We start from the raw sequence: 19,436 nt of genomic DNA, 5'->3' as shown, positions 1-19,436 counted from the left end.
TCCCTCCATGTATCTAACCTTAATCCTGCTATGTGCAATCAGAACCCATTTCTTCTCCCACAGTCTGGGAGAACGCATCAAGGGTCACTGCCCCACCAAAAAGAGGTCCAAAATGCCCTCCCAAGAGTCCCCTCCCACCCCCATCAATACTCCAAGGTCAGCAGGAATGATACAGCACCACTAACAAGAGTAGAGTATCTGAGATTATTGCAGACTTTATAGAAAACTGCTCAAGGGAGATCCAGATTTTCTGGGTATGGGGAGGGCAGGCAGGCTTCAAGCCAATATATTAAAGGAAGGTGACTTCCTGTGTGCAGACGCAGCACAGGCCAGCCATTCTGCCTGATCTAGAGGGTGGGGAGTCAGGGAGAGGGGGTCCTCTCCCCCACTCACCAATTGTGCTTTGGGATCATGGAGAAGGCAAGGTGCTGAGCTTCTGACCCTGAACCAGGAGGGCTTGTGCCTGAGGCAGGAGGAAAGACCTACTTCTCTTTCAGAAGATACACGGGGTGAGGTGGTGGTGGTAGCGGTGGTGGCAAGGAATCCCCAAGGGCGAAGAGCCACAGGGGTGGGAGAGAGCATAGAGAAATCGAAGGGCAGCAACTTCCAGCCCTTCAGACCCCACTTCCTGCCCCTCTCTGAGGCCACGATGCCCCACTATCCCTTTCACACACCCAAGACTCTCTCCTTCCCTACAAGGATCTGCCAGTATGCACTAGGGGTGCATGGCACCTGCACCTATCCGGCAGGACTGAAGAGCTCGTCCTGGGAGGAAAAGGGGATGAGGACATCCCAGGGACGGATTCCTCACTGGACCTTGACTAGTGAATGGCAGGGGTGGGTGCTGAGTGCCAGCATTGGGTATGGGGGGGGTCAAGAGCCTAAGGCTTGGGCAGGAGGACGAAAGTCAGATCGGGGTGAAGAGCTGAGAGTCTGAGACTGGGGACCAGCACTGAGTATCGGGAGGTCAGCGCCCTGGTGGGAAAGGCTGAGAGTTGGCTCCACACTAAGGCTAGATGGGCTGTGCTTGTCCCTGGGATGGGAGGGACAGACTAGGAGCTGAGCCCCATGCCTGAGCCGAGGAAGGGAAGGGCCTGAGCCAGAGGCGGGGGTGGGTGAAGGGGGGGCAGGGGTATGAAATATATTCTTAGATGAGGGGAGGGTGCCCAATCCTCAGAGCCCCAGGGTTGGGCCTCCAAGCAGGATGGAGGGCTCTGAGCTCTGGGATGGGACAAAGGGCTCAAAATCCACAAAACCATTCTGATGGGGGTGCTGTGCTTCGAGTCCAGAATGGGATGGAAGGGCCCTCAAGCCCCGGAGGGGACTGAGGGCTCCGAGCTGGCGAGGGAGGTCAGTGCAGTCTCGGGTGTCGGAGCTCCAAGCACAGGGTGCTGGGGGCAAGTCTCAGAGCTTTGGCCTTGAAGGACAGATTCTGTGTGAGCTCCGAGACGGGGAACGGACTTTCAGTGGTTCAGGAGGGAGGTTTCGGAAACTAGGGTGGGCAGGCGGGGTTTCTGGATTCGGACCGGCTATCTCTGGGTCTTTGACGGTGGGAGCTCTCGGAGGCGGGAACGAGAGGGTACGGCTTAGCGCCTCCGAGTCAGGGGAAGGTCTCAGAGCTCAGGGCTCGCGGGTGTCTCATCTCCACGGCTTCGGGCCAGGCAAGGGAAGCCCCGAGCCCGGGGGCGCCGCTCAGAGCCCCGAGCCCGGGGAGGTGGCGCGGGAGCCCGCGGGCGCGGCGGGCGCGGGCGCGCGGCGCGGGTCGGCGTCCTGCTCGTAGCGGTAGTGGTAGCCCTCCATCTGGTCCCGGCACGCCTCGCGCAGGTTGCGCATCCAGCGCTGGATGCCGCGGCGGTTTAGGTAGAGCACCATGAGGAAGATGAGGCCGATGAGCGCCAGCACCAGCCCGAAGAACACGTAGGAGGCTTCCAGCTCCGGGCCGGCGGCCTCCGCCTCCTCTCCGCGAGCGTCGGCGTCGCTGTCCGCGCAGCGAAGCCGCGCCCCGTCCAGGTCCAGCAGCGGCCGGTCTAGCAGCGCCCGCGGGGCGGCGCAGCGCAGGCGCCGCGAGTCGGGCACGCGCTCCGTGGCGTTGCGCAGCCAGGCCAGCAGGGGGCGTGCGGCACAGCCGCAGCGCAGGGGGTTGTCGGCGAGCAGCAGGCGCGGCCCGGGGAGGCCGCCATCGCGCTCCAGCGCGCGCAGCTCGTCGGGGTCCAGGCCGGCCAGCGCGTTGAGGCGCACGTCCAGCTGCTCCAGGCGCGCCAGGCGCAGGGCGGCTGGCGGCAGACGGCTCAGCGCGTTGCCCGCTAGGCCCAGCAGGCGAAGCTCGGCCAGCGGTGCCAGCGCAGCGTCCAGCGCGGCCAGCAGCGCGGGGCCGCCGCGCACCAGCGCGTGGTTGAGCTGCAGCGAGCGCAGCGCGGGCAGCCCGCGGAAGGCGCCGCCGCCCAGGGCGCGCAGCGGGTTGTGGCTGAGGTCGAGCGCCGCCAGGCTGGGCAGCCCGTCGAAGGCGCCGTCCTCCACCACCTCGATGTGGTTGTGCGTGAGGCGCAGCGCGCTGAGGAGCGGCAGGCGCACGCCCGCCGCCTGGTCGCCGTCCCCGTCCCCGCCGGCGAAGGCGGCCGCGCGCAGCACCGTCAGGTTGGCGCCTACGATGGTGAGGTTGCGCGCGTCGGGCGGCACGTCCCGCGGAGGCTGGCGGAGCTCGGCTCCCGACGCGCAGCGCAGCAGCAGCTTGGGGCCGCCGAAGCAGTAGCACTGGAAGGGGCAGGGTGCCGCGGGCTGGCTCAGCGCTGCCGCCACGAGCAGCAGCCCCTGGAGCCCCGGCTGTCCCGCGCGCGGGGCCATCGCGGCCGCCCCCGCATCCAGCGCCCGGGCCGCCGCGCTCACCAGTGAGTTGGGAGCGCCTGGTGGGGGGCACGGGTGGGGCGAGTCCTTGACCCGGAGCGGCTGGCAGTCCCGGTCGGTCCGTTCGCTGTCTCGAAAGTCTGAGGAGCCGCACTTACTGGCTGACTGGCCGGGGGCGAGAGGGGTCAGACGGGGAGCGGAGCCCCCCGCCCCCGGTGCCCTCGCCCTGCGCGCCGGCCTCCGGCTTCCGCGGCCGCTCCGGGCTCCGAGCCGAGTGGGCAGGGTTTGCCTCCCCCCTCCCCGCCTCCCGGTCTCGTCCTCCGCCCCCAGCGGAGTCTCCGCGCCCTCCTCGCCGTGGGAGGCGGGGTGGGAGGCTCCCGAGAATCAGGGCTGTCGGCTGCTGCGCTTTCTCTTCATCCTCTCCGCCCCCGCCCCTCCGGGCTGCCGAGAAGTTTGGCTCCTGGAGGCTCCGACTTGGTTTTCCTCCTCCTCCACCCCCAACATTTAAGCTGGGTCCTTCCTCCTCCTTCTCCAGCACGTGTGGGGCGGGGCCCGACTGCGGAGAGCAGGCAGGTGGGTCACCACCAAGGAGAATTCGGGGGTTGGGGAGGACTTTAGAGCTGCTCCTACTACCGGAGGAAGGGATGAGGGGTGGACTGAGAAAGTTACTCATTTTCCGGCCTCTTCCTAAGGCAGAGAGACTGGAAAATCCCCAGTCTCTGCTTCCTCCTCTGCGACCCTAGTTCCATTAGACCTGGCTGTGTCACCACCCCTGCAGGTCCTATGGGACCAGCTTTTTCTCCATCCCATCCCATCCCATTCTCAGGAGAAGTCTGTGGCACCCGCTCCCCTCCCACCCACCAACTCTGGCTGCTCTGCCTCTGCCAGGAGTTCCCCCATGTGGTTTCCTCCACCGAGCTGGGCTTCTCTGCCAAGCACTGTCCTAGGCACAGAGACCCGGGGGTGTAGTGATTCTGCTCTTTGCTTTCACTCCCTGCCCCCAAACCTCTTAAGACTCCTGGGGTTCCGTTGGACACTGTCAACTAGTCCCTCCAGGCTTCTCCGCCTGTGAGTGGGGTTTGGGGCACCAGAGGTTGGGAGAGCAGGAGCAGATTTTGCAGCATGGAGTTGGGGGTCTCAGAAGGGGCCAGGGCTGAGCGGGGTGGGGGGCTGAGCTGTTTACAGATTTGTTTTGTTCTGGATTTTTTTCCCCCCCAGAACTGGGAAGCTCTAAACCTGATTTAAAGAGACAGGCTCCTGAGAAGGGAGGATTCCTGGCCTTAGCATGAATTATTCAGGCTGGAGAGGCTGACACTTGATCCGCAGGCCATTCGGGTATCAGCAGAGCTGGTTGGAATAGAGGCTCCCCCCCTCCTCCCAAGAATCAGTCTCTTTCTCCTGAATTGGGTACGGTTGTTATGTTGACTCCTTCCCTGAGGTTATATTTAACAGATCGACCAAAGGATCAATACCACTTAAGGAGAAGAGGCAGACCCTGCAGTGGCCTGGGTCTTGGGCAAGGACCAACATTAAGGAACAGAGCTGGTGATGATGGGGGTCTCCCAGCTCTCCCCTCCTCCAAGCCCCTCTCTCTTCCCTACCCCCTGTCTTAACTCTCCCAGGTATGAGAGCTCAGATGTGTCTCATGCAAGTCCATGCAGACTCATTCATATGTGGACATAGGATCGTAGGTTTGAGTGCGTCCTGGCATGTGTCCATAAATTCATAAAGACATACATATTTGAATATGCACACTTCTGAGCCCATGCAGGTTCGTGGGTACATTCTCAGAGGGCAAGCTTACAGGCCCATGCTTAAGCCATGCCAAGCACAGGGACCCAGAGATTGGCTAGCACAGTCAGACCCTACTCCTCCTGCCCTGCACCATGCCCTTGGTCTGTGGAGGTAACAGGCTGGTGATGTCTTTTCTCACATGGGCACACGTGCTCAAGTAGATGCCACTGGAGCTGGGCCCCCAGCTATAGCACTCCCCTAAACCCCGGCCCACACAGCAACATGCCCCAGCTCTGACATCTCCCCTGGTAGGAGGCACTAGGTCGTTTTCACTTTTGTGTTTCCAGTATAGAGACTATCTCAGCAGAGTGTGTGGTGCAAATGACAGACTGAATGAACAGAAGTCTGTGTTTCCTTGTCTGCGTCCAGTCCCTGAGGAATCAGACCACTACCAAGGCTGGAACTCCTTCCCCAGGCCCCCGTGGTGGCTGGCCTCAGATTGGCTGATGCCCCCCTCCCCTGCTGCCCCCCAGGAAAGGAGCTGCAGGACCACAGGCAGCCTTGATTGGGGGGGTGCTCAACACCTCATTTGGGGAAATGAGGCCTGGAGAGAATTTAGAATCATCAGGTGCCAGAGAATAAGGCAAATGTCCTCTGTTTTGCACAAATGGGGAAATAGGCCAGAGGGGCCCCACGGCCCCTGTCAAGGTTTCAGAGTTTAGCCTAGAAACCTGGCCCCAGGGTCCTTGCCCAGGACTCTGTCCAAGATGGTGGGCTGCATCTGAGAGGGTCCTGCACCACAAGGAATGCTTATCCTGACCCCAAGAAGCTGAGGCTGGGAATGGATGCCATGGTTGATCTGGTGTGACCTCAGGCCTTTCTCAATCTTGGGCTGTCACCTTCCTCTTCTATAAGGTAGATAGGCTTTAAATTCCTGTTCTTCCTATTCCTCTCAGGGCTGTTATGATAAAGTGAATTGAAAGTGCCTCAAAACAAGAAAAAACATTTCACCTGGGTCTGGGGGCCTAGCACCCGTCCTGCCAGACCCTGGGTAAGGCATTGCCCCTCTCTGGGACTAATTAGCTCCCATGTCATTTTTCCCTGTTCCATGTTCTTTCCTTCTCCAACACAGCAGATTTGTGGTGGATGTTAATGAGTCTCTGCTTGTCTCTCTGTATGGCCTTTACTCAGCCTCCTCTCCTCTCTTCCCACTTTGTAAAGGTGCTTCCCGTCTAAATTCTCCTGGAACCAATTTCTCTCTGTCCAAGTTCCCCAAGGAATCAAGTCTGCGAGCCATTGGGGCTGAGGGATCTCTGTTCTTTGGAGGAACAGCGCTCTCCATCTTAGATTTGCCAGTGTTCAGTATGCATTAAGTATTCAATAAATGTGTGTCCACTTGAGTCTGAGGCTGTGTGTTTATTCTCTGATGCATCTGGTGGAAGTCTCTTTTCTTGGACTGTTTGCCCCAGCTGGGGTGCTCTCCTCTTGATTCTGTTTCTCCAGTCCAGTCAGCTGTCCCTCAGGACTTGTGAGTTTTGCCCCCTTCAGGGAGCCCTCATGGCTTCCCTCTCCATCCTTTGAACTTCACTGATCAATTAGAGGGCTAAGACTCCCCTGATCTTCTTGACTGTCAGCAGCTGGGGCTCAGGTCTGGTCTAATTTCTTAGGGATCAGTACAGAGAAGGCACCAGGGAATATTTGCTGACTGAAATAATGATTTAAATATCTGTGACTCGAGCCTCTCATCCCTATGAGGCAAGCTCGGTGAGGACCCCTCATCTACACTTCATACCAGGAGATAGCTGCTCAGAAATGTTAAGTGCTTTCCCCAAGGTTGCACACCTCACTGGGACCTGAGCCAGATAGAAGCTCGGGTTTCTTGCCCATCTCCTTTGCCGCAGCCCCCCCTCATCCTAGGATCCCTCTCTCCTGGGAGTGTGGCTGGGTCAGATCCCAGGGGAGCCTGTGGGCAAAGAGCTCACGCCCTCAGGGTTTCCTTAGGACTCGGAAGAAGCGAAGCACCCCTCGCCACCCAAGCAGAGTGATCATCTGCCCTGTGCCCAGATGAGTACCCCTCATGTCAGCCACACTGGATCTTCACGCTTGCTTGAATTTATTACTCCACTAGGTCCCAGAGCCCCTCTCTTAGTATTCCAAGGTGTTGTCTCTACCTGAGCCTCTAGTGCCTTCACTGGGCCTTTTCTGCTGGCACAGACCCTGCTGTTGGTCAGCTCCACTAAGCCTTGGTAGGGAGCACAGAGTGTGATGACGTCCCTGAGATCACCCAGCAGGTAGCCCCTTCTCCAGCTCTGTTTTGTCATCAGAGGTGTGTCAATATTATTAAAGTCCTTGGACACACCTCAGTTTCCCTGTCTGCAAAAAAGTGTGTGTGGATGGGATGGTCCTGGGGGGCCTCGTAGTCTTGTGCCCCTTGGCTTTTTAGGGATGGGGGTCAGGGAGGGGAAGGTCATACTGGGATTTGCCCAAGTTGGTGCCCCCACCTTCTCAATATATGACCTTGAACTTGGTACCACCCCAATTAAGGCCTTGGTTACCCGACTAGAAAATGGTAGGGGTGGCTGGGTGTGGTGCCTCATGCCTGTAATCCCAGCACTTTGGGAGGCCGAGGTGGGCAGATCACAAGGTCAGGAGATTGAGGCCATCCTGGCGAACATGGTGAAACCCCATCTCTACTAAAAATACAAAAAAAAATTAGCCGGGCGTGCTGGTGGGCACCTGTAGTCCCAGCTACTCAGGGGGGCTGAGGAAGAAAGTGGTAGGGGTGGTCTGGGGTCCTTCTGGAGCGGATGCTGTAGCATCCTGAGATCCAGGCTCCCTTTGTCCTCTGTCCCAGCAGCCCTCCTGCTGCCTTCCCATCCCTCTGTTCCCCCCTCCTCCAAGGCAAATGGAGGAGCAGCAGGCGGCCTGACGTGATGAACTCAGCCACGAGGTAGTGGGGGAGGCCCCAGCTTCTCTCCTCTTGCTTGGCTTCCTTGCCAGCAGGGACGGGAAACTTCACTGTGGGCCTTGCCATTCCCATTTCTCACTCCCCCACCCCTCCCCCACTGCTGTGAGACACAGGAAAATCCATAGGCCCAAGATTCATTTTCTCCGTTGAGTCAGCAGAGGCCAGCGCTGCTTCTGAGGGGCAGGCAACTGGCTTTTAAATAACTCTCTGATATTTAATACCCTCCTCCTCCGCTCTGTGGCCTGGGCCTCTGGGGAAAGGCTAGAATAAATGAGCTGGATGCGTCCTCCGAAAGTCCTAAATGTTCTTGCCCCCACCTCAGTCTTCCCCCCAACCCCCAACTCTCAGACCATTGGAAAAGATGACTCCTTACTACATCTGTACCTTGCTTTACAGTTTCTAAGTGGTGGCAGGCTGGGTTTGTTGTCCCAGTTTAGAATGGGAAATGGACATTTAGAAAAGGAGAGAGATCCCACTTGACTTTTGGTCTTTGTCTGCTGTTGGCTGGCTGTGTGGCTGTGGGCAGGTGGGTCCCTGTCCCTCCCTGGGCTTCTGTTTCCTCATCTGTGCTGCAAGGTGGTTCGGCCAGTGGGTTGTTGTTGGTCCCCCTTGGCTGTGTAATGTTACGATTTGCTGTGCTGGCCTAGGTCTCCTTCCCTAATGAAGCCTCTGTTTCTCCACTCCTCTTCAAGGAAAGGCTAAAGGGCAGAGCCGACTGAGGCTAAAGGCCAGCTAAGGTCTGACCCCTAGGATTCCACTCTGTTGAGTCAGGGACAGGAGTGGGTAGGGGAGAGGGGAAAGGGAAAGGAGCAGAGTTGGGTGCCTTCCCTTCCCTTCCCTTGTCTTCCCTTCCCTCCCCTCCACTCCCCTCCCCTTTCATTATTTCTTGCTTTTGCCAGTAGAGGTTGGGACAGACCAAGGGCAATAACCTGTCTTGGTTCTCTTAAAACCCAAGGTCTCTACCACTGTGGATGCAGTTTAATGAGGTGGGAGCAAAACCCTGTTCCTCAGCTGTGCCCAGGCCCAGGATCCTGATAATGGAAGTTAGTGGGCCCAGTTCTCCTGGTTTTGCCACTGTTCTGCATTATTCAGAAGACAGGGATTGATATCTCTGTTGGCTATATGAGAACACTGGGAGGTTAAGAGCTGTGCTTGGGGTCATCCCAGATTAATGATGGAACAGGGCCTATAATCTAGGTTTTCTGATTCCCAACTCCGTGTTCATGCCACTTCCCTGATTCAGGCAGGAAGTTGGGGCCTGAGGGGTGAGCATGGGAGAGGCAGCTGGTTCTCTAGGGGTGACCTTTGTTTGCCCAACTTCTTTAGCCTCCTCTTGGGTCCTCATGCTCTTCTTCAATGTACTGAGCCTTCTGCTTCTAGAATCACAGAATCTTGGAATCAAAACATTGACTGCTAAGAACCACAGACTCAGAGAGCCATAGAACTGTGGTCTCTTTGAATTAGAACAAAGACTTATGGTATTGGTAGTATGGTGGTGGTGAATGAGACACTTAGAGCTTGTGGTAGGTTGTTAATATTGATGGTCCCAAATGAATTCTGCATATCTGAGTCCATACTTTTATGTTGTCCTGCCCCATACTGACTTTGGGTTGGCCATGTGACTTCCTCTGGTTAATGAGACGTCAGCAAATGTGATGCAAGGAGAGTCTTAAAAAGTGCTTGTGCATTGGGATTCACCTCTTCTTGCTCCCCTGAAACTGCCATGTGTAGGAACACAAGCATGCCTTTTAGAGGAAGAGACCAGAAATAAACCATCCCAGCTGGAGACCAACCAGCTCCCTGATGATCTTCCGCCTGCCTCCAGCCACCTGAGTGACCCCAGATAAGACCAACAGAACTACTCAGCTGACCCGAGCCCAAATTTCTGACTCACAGAATTGTGAACAAATAAAATGGTGGTTGTTTTAAGTCACTAAGTTTTGGGGTGGTTTGTTACACAGCAGTAGATAACGGATGCAGGACCTCATCATTGTAGAATCTTGGTCATAGATCCAATATGCCCTGACAGTCACAGCATTGTGGAACCCCAGGACCAGAAACTGGAACCACTGATGTAGAATCCAAGAAACAGAAGAGTCCTGAAAACGCCTTAACTCCCACCCAATGGTACCCTCTCCTTTCACTGTCAGACCAGGTGACCACTCATCTTTCAACGTTGAGCCCTCTCCCCACCCACAGGTGTCTCTTATTCTTTAGCGTTGTGCCCATTCTGTGACAGTCTTCTGGTTCCACCCCTCAGCTGGCTTCTCAATCCCTTTCTCTAGGAAGCCTTCCTATATCGATCTGCTTGCTCTGGTCCTGGGAGCCAAATGTGGACTTTGTGGAAATTTATCTTAGTATTCATCCCAGTTCCTAGCACAGTGTCTGGCCAGAACATATCTTGAGGACAACAACCGGCACCACCAACCACACTTCTCATTTCTTCCTGCCCTGTTGCCTCACAACTGGCAGTCCTGGATCTGTCCGTGGTCCTGAATGTCTTTTTCCTTCTTGCCAGTGACTGCATCAGACTGGCCACTTCCCACATTCCCCACATTCCATTGTTTCACCCTCCCCCATACACAGATCATTAGCCTGGACTATTAAATGCAAAATAATATGTGGTGATGATGATGCATATTAATTAGGATTAGTTTCAACTATATGCGTCAGGATGCCCACATGAATTTCTTAAATGATAGAGAAATAGAAGTTCAGTTTCTTTTCTTCTCATAAAAGAAGGTCCAGATGTAGCCCAGAGTCTGAATGGTCTCTCCATAGTCATGAGTACCTCACATCCTTCTAGCCTCCCACTCTGCCTTCCCTATAGTTCTCATTGCCATGGTCCAAATGGCTGCTAGAGCACCAGCCATCACATCAGATAGCAGATGGAGGAAAGCTATAAATAAGGGTACCCCCTTTCCTTTATTGGCACTTTTATACTTTCATTCAACACTTTCACTTACATAAGCACACCTAACTAGCTTCAAGAGGCTAAGTAAGATAATGTGTCCAGCAAAACGTTATGGTCCTTATTACTGAGGAGGAAGAAGAAATAGCTATTGAAAAGCAACTACAAATCTCTGACATTAGTAATGGAACAGAGGTGTTGATGGTGACAGAGATTTTGGTATAATAGTTGTAGTGTTAGTAATGGTGATGGTAATAGTGGTGGTGTTGGTGGTGGGAGAGTGGGGGTGATAATGGTGATGATAGCATGGATGGTGATGAATGAAGCTGGTGGCTGGTAAAACTCAGATCCAGGAGCACACACTCCCTTACACATTAGCCTGGACCAGGAGAATACTGGGAGATGGACCCAGTGAGTGCAAAGTGTCTGAGCCTTGGGGTCTGCTCCAAGCCATGCAGGAGTTATTCTGGCACCCCTGCTATTTGCAGTTCATCAGTTACAAGCCTCCTGCCTTCTTGGGTACAAGTCATCCCCAGCAGAACATGAATCAGATTCCCCCTATCTAGGCTGGAAATAACTCTGGAATGAAAATTTTACGCCTCAGGGATGTGAAGCAGGAAGGGCAATATTGGACTTCCATTTATTAGACAATAAGCACTGATGGAATTTGTGGTTATAGTCAAAAGTTTTGCTGTGAAATACACAGAGAAACACATGGACACATAGCTTCAGAAATAGAATCAAGTCATTACAAAAACAGAGAGAGAGTTACAGAGATGCAGAAAGGAACAGGCCCACAATCAGAAACCAACAGGCACAGACACACCAGTCTCACAAGGATGGCCAATCTGTCTCCCCAAAGAGATATGGACACCTGGCCATTTTTTTGTTGTTGTTGGTTGTTTGTTTGTGTGCTTGCTTGCTTGTTTGAGACAGGTCTTCCTCTGTCATCAAGGCTTGAGTGCAGTGGTGCAATCATAGCTCACTGCAGCCTTGAACTCCTGGACTCAAGCGATCCTCCTGCTTTAGCCTCCCAAGTAGTTGGGACTACAGGTACGTGTCACTATACCTGGCTAATATTTAAAATTTTTTTGTAGAGACAAAGAGTCTCACCATGTTGCCCAGGCTGGGCCTGAACTGTTGGTTTCAAGCAGTCTTTCCACCTGGCCTCCCAAAGTGCTAGGATTACAGGTATGAGCCACTGCCCATGGCCCACTCAGCCATCATACTCCAATGGACAACTTTCATGTTACCAGCTGGATCCTATGCACTGAAGATACCTAGGAGCCAGAAATAACAGTGATGAGGGGCTCAGAGGTCAGTAGCCAATCACAGAAGCGGGCAGTCTGACCTTCCGTGCCCCCTCATCTACAATGTGATACTGCAGTAGTGCACCATGGCCTTCACCAGGCTCTGTGACTGAAGGTGATCAGAGGGGTGAGGCTTGGGTAGGAGGGGGTGTGTCCTCCAGGAAGTCTCCCTCCAGGGGCCCAAGGACACATCTGGAAGCCATTAACAGAGGGATCATCAGGCAGCAGGCTCTGACTCCAGGTGAGAAGGCGTGATGAGAACATGTGGCAGCCTCCCACTTGCTGGAGCTGGTGCATGGAGGACACCTTGGCACCGAGTAATTCCAGAATCACCCCCTGCCCAGCACCCACCTAGAATGTAGAGCTATCCACAGTGCGGGCCCTGGAGCTCACCTCTGGAACCTTCGGTGAGCTCACCTCCGGAACCTTCGGTGAGCTCACCTCCAGTTCACCTCCCGAATCTTTGACACAAACTTTTCTGACCTTTGTAGTGACACTCTTTTTCCAGGAAGCCATCCTGATGCCTCCTTTGCCCCCTCCCCCACTTAGTCTCTTTCCTTTTCTGCTTCTGCTCAGAGCTCCTATAAGACATTGCTCTGACAGGCCTCCCATTTCCATTGATCTGTGCTTCTTTGGAAGTGACAGCCCTGCCTAGCTTCAGCTGCCGCAGTTCTCTCTTTCCTGCTGGAGCATCTCCATTTCATGGCACTTGCAGTCCTTTCCTAGTGATTGAAGATGTCTGAGTCCCATCTTGGGTCTCAACCCCCTTGCTGCTAACCCTTGGTCCTGGGACTCATATGAATGACTGTCAATTAATTTCCTGCCACTGCAGCACTGGAGCTCTGGGTTCATGATGGAGCCCCAAGAGATTCCACTCTGCAGACAGATCATCTATTGCCACTAGCCCGTACCTCCAGAACTAGGGGCTTCCGCCACCCCAGAACTTCTCCCTTCCCAGCCTCATGTTGGCTATTTACCAGGATGACCTATTCTTGGCTTCCCCCAGTGGGTCTGGTTCTAGGTCACTGGATTTCCCTGACTGCATTTCAGAGTGATAGAAAAAGCATTTAGCCCCAGGTTGGGTTGGGATAGCTTCCCCCAACCCCATACGGGTATAATACCCCTGGGGATCTCTATGAGCTCATCACTCACCGGAAGGCTGTGAGTGGGCAGGAAGACCTTGAAGGCTGGCCAGTACATTGATTATTGGCTGTCCCACATATTCCTGGACATAGGACATGAACCTCAGAACAGATGGATGAAAAGCAGGTTGTGTAGGCAAGAAGTTCCCTTGGGGCAACCCCAAACTCTGGGTCTCAGCAGCCCCCACAGCTCAGCCAGGATAAGCAGCTCTCACCCTGTTCTTAGCACAAGGACTGGCTGTGGTTGTGGCCTTAGCTTTGCCCTGCCAGTGTGTCCCCATCCCTGCCCTGGGGAAGGGAAAAAGAAGCCAGTTGGAAGTTCAGAAAAGGAAAGGCTAAAAAGGAGCCCACAATCGGCACTAATTAGCCACTGGGAGAGAGGAAAGGAGGTCAGAGGACTGAGTCTACTTCCGAAAGAAAGCATCTGGCAGGCAGAGCCCTGGTTGGTCATCACCCCTGACTGCCCAGCATTGGCTTGGCCCCACACAGGCCCACCTGACACTGCCCCAGCCCTGCTAGGGGCTGGGCTCCACCTCTGCCCATAGACCCTGTTCAGACCTTCAGACCTTCTCCTCTGGAAGAGGCAACTGGCTAAAAGGAAAGAGGGAAAGAGGGAGGGAGGGAAGGCAGGCAGATGCGATTGAGCACCCACTGTGTGCAGTGCACTGAGTTGAGAGCTTTGCATACAGGATTATGTTTAATTCTCACAATGGTCCTGAAATGTGGGTACCTTGGCCCTCAGCCTCCCAGGTAGCTGGGACAACAAGTTTTAAATACAGAGGTGGACCCTCAGGTTAAGTAGTTGATCCAAACTGAAGAGAGTCTGGTTCAGGCTGTGTATGCTGCAGTCTATATTCTCAGTGCTATACAATGAGCACTTGGAGGGCAGAGCCCTTGCTCACATCATCTCTGTGCTCCCAGTGCTCTGCCCAGGCACATGGTAAGTGCTGAGGAGCTGTTGGACTTGACAGGCAGGAGAGGCTGAGCCAGGAAACGGCACAAAAAGAGGGAGACAGATGGAGGAATGGTGGAGGTGCAGCAGATGACTCCCATCCCACGGGACACCATGCAGGGGACCTCTGGGGGGAGCTTTCCTGAGGCCCAAGACAATGCTGGACAGTACACAGCCTTGTACCCAGCCATGGGGGGAGGCAGAGAAGGTAGAAGTGGGGGAACATTGTATTTATTCTTCCCTCTTCTTCCAATTCCCAGATGGTTACACTGAAGCAGAAAACACAATGAAGAACCTTTAAGCTCTTGCTGGAGCCAAGCCACCCATGCTGGAGCCAAGGCAGATCACCAGCAGGCCAGCTGGCCCAGAGCCAGCTTGTGATTCAGGGTTGGGGGACCAAGGGGTGTTGAGGAGAAGAGGGCCTCTGGGTACGGCCACTGTGGGCATGATGCCCTTCCACATGGGCTGGACCTTCTGGCAGGGTCGAGTATCCCTAACGAGGAGAACAGGCAGTGGCATGGGGGCAGGGAAGTGGATTGTCCTGTGTCCCTGAGAACCCCAGTAGCAACTGGGGTGTAGGAGAGACACACTGTGGGTCAGACCGACTTCACATAGTGGCTGAATCAGTCCTCACAACCATCACCCTGAAAGGTGATGATTCTCAGCCTTGATTTTTTTTTTTTTTTTTTTTTTGATGGAGTCTCACTCTGTCACCCAGGCTGAAGTGCAGTGGTGTGATCTTGGCTCACGGCAACCTCTGTCTCCTGGGGTTCAAGCGATTCTCCTACCTCAGCCTCCTGAGTAGTTGGGATCGCAGGCGTGCACTACCATGCCTGGCTAATTTTTGTATTTTTAGTAGAGATGGGGTTTCGCCACGTTGGTCAGGCTGGTCTCGAACTCCTGATCTCAGGTGATCCTCCTGCCTTGGCCTCCCAAGTGCTGGGATTACAGGCATGAGCCACCACACCCGGCCAGCCATAATTTTAAAGATGAGGTACGGTGGCTAACCCCTGTAATCCCAACATTTTGGGAGGCCAAGGCAAGAGGATCACTTTAGGCCAGGAGTTTGAGACCAGCCTGGGAAACTTCAGGAGACCTCGTCTCCACAAAAAAATTAAAAAAGGTAGCCGGGCATGGTGGCACACGCCTGCTGTCCCAGCTACTCAGGAGGTTGAGGTGGGAGGATTGTTTGAGCCCTAGGGGTTGAGGCTGCAGTAAGCCACGATTGGACCACTGCATTCCAGCCTGGGTGACAGAGCAAGACCCTGTCTCAAAAAAAAGATGAGGAAACTGAGGCACAGAAAGGGTAAGTGACTTGCCTAAAGTCACAGTTGAGTTGGAGGAGGGCTGGGATGCCTCCCCTGGCTGTTTGGCTCCAGGCCTACTCTTAATCATTATGATCTCCTGAGAGGAGCAGCGAGAAGCTTGCCTGCCTGCACCCCCCAGCAATTAAGGACCCCTTGGTATTGTGAAAAATGTCAGTGGAGTGTGTCTGATTAGGCTCATCAGTGCCCAGCATGGGACACATGTGTTTTTAAGATGGATCACCATTATCCCTGGCTGAAGAATTGCATGGGGTTTTCTAATTACAAATTATTCCTGCTGGATTTCATTATGCTTCCTCTTGTACTGGCTTTTTGTATTTTCAGTAATCTTATAAAACTTTGAAAATCATGATCAGTCAAGCTTATCTTCTAAGTCTTAAGAATATACAGCTAAGCTTTTATTAAGACAGTATTGTTACATTTTTTTAAAGTGAATGTTTGACTCAATATTACAAAACAGCAATTACTTGAATTTTACCATTCCACAATTATAATGAGTCAGAAGAGAAGGTTGAACATTTATCTTCCTATAGAAAACCTTCATTCACTCAGAAAGCAAATTTCCTGTGGTAGAGAAAAGTTTTCACTTAAGTGTTTTAAACTATTTTCAGCCAACAGCAAGTAGGCAAGAAGCCTGTGTTAATTTAATAATTCCTAACTGAGACTTTTCACTGATCACTGAAAATTCTTCCAATTTAATGGCATTAACAAAGACAGCAGAAAAGGAATGGTATATATCATTTTAAAAAGAAGAATATAGTTCAAATCCCAGCTAGGAAAAAAAAACTAAAGAAGAATAAAACATAGTGATCACCAGGACCCAGCCTAGGTTTACTTAAAATAAGTCAGGCTAATCTCTCATCTCTCTTGCTTTGGGAGAACCAAAATTGAAATAGATCAGGGGTCTGTTGAAGTCTTGAGAATCCTGATTTCAAAAAGGCAGTTGGAACATCTCCCAAGGTACTTTTTTTTTTTTTTTTGAGACAGAGTCTCGCTGTGTCGCCAAGGCTTGAGTGCAATGGTGCGATCGCAAGTCACTGCAACCTCCGACTCCTGGGTTCAAGTGATTCTCCTGCCTCAGCCTCCCAAGTAGCTGGGACTACAGGCGCTTGCCACCACACCCAGCTAATTTTTGTATTTTTAGTAGATACAGGGTTTCACTATGATGGCCAGGCTGGTCTTGAACTCCTGACCTCAGGTGATCCTCCTGCCTCGGCCTCCCAAAGTGCTGGGATTACAGGCGTGAGCCACTGTGCCCAGCCTCCCAAGGTACTTTCATGGCAAGCTACAGTAGGGATCAAATCGTGATACACTAGGGGAATCCCTGGCTGCCTGGACAGCAGGTGGTGGAGAATGGGTAAGTGGATCAATGGCAGCTTAGAGGGAAGACTAGTGCCCTGCTCCGGGCTTGTTCCTCCCTGCTATCTTGCTCAGTCTGATGTATTTTTTCAGGGACTTGGATTAGGCCAAATAAAGCATGCTTATCAAATCTGGGTGGGAGAGTGATTATGTCAGATGGCAGAACTGGGTTTCAAAATGATCTGCATTAACTTGGCCCATAGGTGATGACCATAGGTTCACGTTCATGGAGGTAAATGTCAAGTCCTCATCGGGGCTCAGAGGTTCGGGTGAGGGAGAGAAGAAGGAATTATTGAGCACATACTTCGTGCTGTACCCTAAGATAAGATATCTCAGTTAATAGTGAAAACCTTAGGAGGATGTTGTTCTCATTTTATTTTTTTAAATTATAGATTCAGGAGGTACACATGCAATTTGTTAAACAGATATTTTGTGTAATGGTGAGGTTTGGGCTTCTAGTGTATCCATTACCCAAATAGTGAACATTGTACCCAGTAGGTAGTTTTTCAATCTTCACCCCTTCCACCTTGTTCTCATTTTATAGTGGAAGAAACTGAAAGCCAGAGAAGCTAAGCATTTGCTCAGGTCACATAGTAAGAGATGGAGCTCAGATCAAAGCCAAGGCCCATAAGACTCTTAGGTCCATTCTTCATAAAAAGTTCAGGATGAAGGAAACAGAGTTTAATAGCAGTTTATGTGGAAAGAAAACAAAACCACACATTTATGTGATATTAGTCCTGAATTCATATGCTAAGTCTTTCCTGAGCCTCTCTTCTGGGACCATCCTTGAGCTAGGCTTGGGGTGCAGAGATGAAAACTCACAGCCCCTGAGCAAGTTGAGCTCCTGGTCGGGGGAAGAGCAACCAACACTAGAACAGGTGGATTTGACAGTGCTGGGCATACAGAATACTGTGGGACCCCAGAGAAAACCTGAACCCTCCAGCAAACTGTAGAAGAGGCAGTGCCTGGCCTGAGGCCCGAGGCTGGTTGGCTTGTCTGGGAGCCCAGGGAGGACATGGATCGTAGGTCCCAGCACGATGACCCAGGCTGGGCCTCACCTCTGCCCCTCAGTGGTGAGGAGCACTGAGGCCCCGGAAGGGGTAGGGCTGAGGGAAGGAGGTTTGCCAACTCTTCACCAGAAATGGAAGAAGAGAGCAGGAGGGGGTGGGGCATGGTGGCTCATGCCTGTAATCCCAGCACTTTGGGAAGCCAAGGTGGGTGGATCACTTGAGATCAGGAGTTCATGACCAGCCTGGCCAACACGGTGAAACCCCATCTCCACTAAAAATACAAAAATTAGCTGGGCATGAGTGCCTGTAATCCAGCTACTTGGGAGGCTGATGCACAAGAATCACTTGAATCCGGGAGGCAGAGATTGCAGTGAGCCGAGATCATGCCACTGCAGTCCAGCCTGGGCGACAGAACAAGACTCTGTCTCAAACAAACAAACACCAGACAGACAGACAGACAGAGCAGGAGGGGAGTGGGAGCTCTGGAAGGCATCTGAGAGCCAGGCAGGGACACGCCTCTGTGGACACTGGGAGGTTCTGGGACCTTAGCTCCAGACAGGCCGGTTACTTTGTAACCCCCCACTGTGTCCTGCAGCTGATCCTTCAGGAGAGAAGGGCTAGAGACTGGTGTTCAGGGTCAGTGAGCACATAAACAGATGTCCTGGGAGTCATTTGGGAGAGAAAAAGAGGACATCCCAGGTTTTTGTGCCCACAGGAAAGACAATGTGAGTAACACATACAGAAGTTTCTAAGGTGGGCAATGAGGCCAGGTGGGCTGGAGGTGGGAGGTCAGGAGACAAGGGAGGGAGTTGTTGAGATACTACTGGCACTGTCAGCGAAGGCCAGGCCATGCTGGGCCTTGCAGGCCTTGAAGATTTTAACCTTTGTTTCAAAGGCAAAGAGAAGCCATTGAAAGCTTTTAAGTAGAAATGTGACATAATTTTATTTGTATTTTGTAAAGATCACTCTCACCACATGATTGAAAGAGCCAAGTATGAGAAGATAAATGAGGAGATGCTTGCAGAAGTACAGGTGAAAGGCAATGGTGCTTGGGCTGGGTGGTGGTGAGGAGGTGGGGAGTGGTGGGTGGGTTTGAGATACTCAGGGCCTGGTGACAGACTGGATACGGGGTGAAGGGGAGGGATGGGCCCAGGGTTTCTGGCCTGTGGATGGTAGAACTGACAGAGGGAAGACCAGGTGTGAGGTGGGCAGAGAGGGTGAACTTAGCCTTGGTCCTGATGAGTTAGGGATGCCAAGACATCCAAGTGGAGACATTGACTGGGCAGTGGGATATTGACGCCTAGAATTCAGGAGCCATGTCAGGACTGGGGGTGCACAGCTGGGATTTGCCAGCACTTAGAGGATAATTGAAACTACAGACCCACCATACCTGTATATTCAAGGCCCTCCTCAGTCCCCTACCTGCTCTGGGAAGCCATTCCTGATGCCTACCCCACTGCAAGGCTAGCTTAGGGCCCCTTTCAGCTCCCTCTGCTTCCCTATGGGGGTGTGTTGTCAGTTTCTGCCACCTGCCCCCTGCCTGCCCCCAGATGGCGAGCTCCTGAGGGCAGGGATCACATTCATCCCTGCTTCCCCAGAGCCCAGCACAGGCTGTGGCTCAGAGAGGCATTTCAGCAGCTTGAGTGGAGTGGGCTGCCAGAGAGGGAAATGAGCTTCCTGTCCCAGAAGGCATGAGAGCCAGGGCTCTACAGACAGAGGGTGAGAGAGAGCCCTCCATCCAGCAGGTGTCCTCTGGAGTATTTTCCAGGATCTGAGTCACCTCCCCAAGGGAGGAGGAAGTGTTTTCACCTATCCCCGAGTCCATGGTCACTCTGTGGCCTCCTCCTTCTCCAGAGAGGTTTTTGGAGGCTGTGCTGAGCTCAG

General features: G+C 53.3%; 1 protein-coding gene across 1 annotated transcript; it reads right to left on the bottom strand.

Annotated features, from left to right (window-relative positions):
• Window positions 1-199: 199 nt before the first annotated feature.
• On the bottom strand, window positions 200-2,974 carry TPBGL (trophoblast glycoprotein like). Its single transcript, XM_522111.8, has one exon. The coding sequence runs from the start codon at window positions 2,839-2,841 to the stop codon at window positions 1,693-1,695; it is 1,149 nt and encodes a 382-aa protein (XP_522111.3). The 5' UTR covers window positions 2,842-2,974; the 3' UTR covers window positions 200-1,692.
• Between the last annotated feature and the right edge of the window lie 16,462 nt (window positions 2,975-19,436).

This window comes from Pan troglodytes, chromosome 9, assembly GCF_028858775.2.
Source record: "Pan troglodytes isolate AG18354 chromosome 9, NHGRI_mPanTro3-v2.0_pri, whole genome shotgun sequence".
NCBI classification, from domain to species: domain Eukaryota; kingdom Metazoa; phylum Chordata; class Mammalia; order Primates; family Hominidae; genus Pan; species Pan troglodytes.
This window is presented reverse-complemented; position numbering and strand designations above follow the sequence as displayed.

Coding starts and splice junctions, on each gene's coding strand:
- TPBGL (XM_522111.8), bottom strand. CDS start 2,841: ATGGCCCCGCGCGCGGGACAGCCGGGGCTCCAGGGGCTGCTGCTCGTG.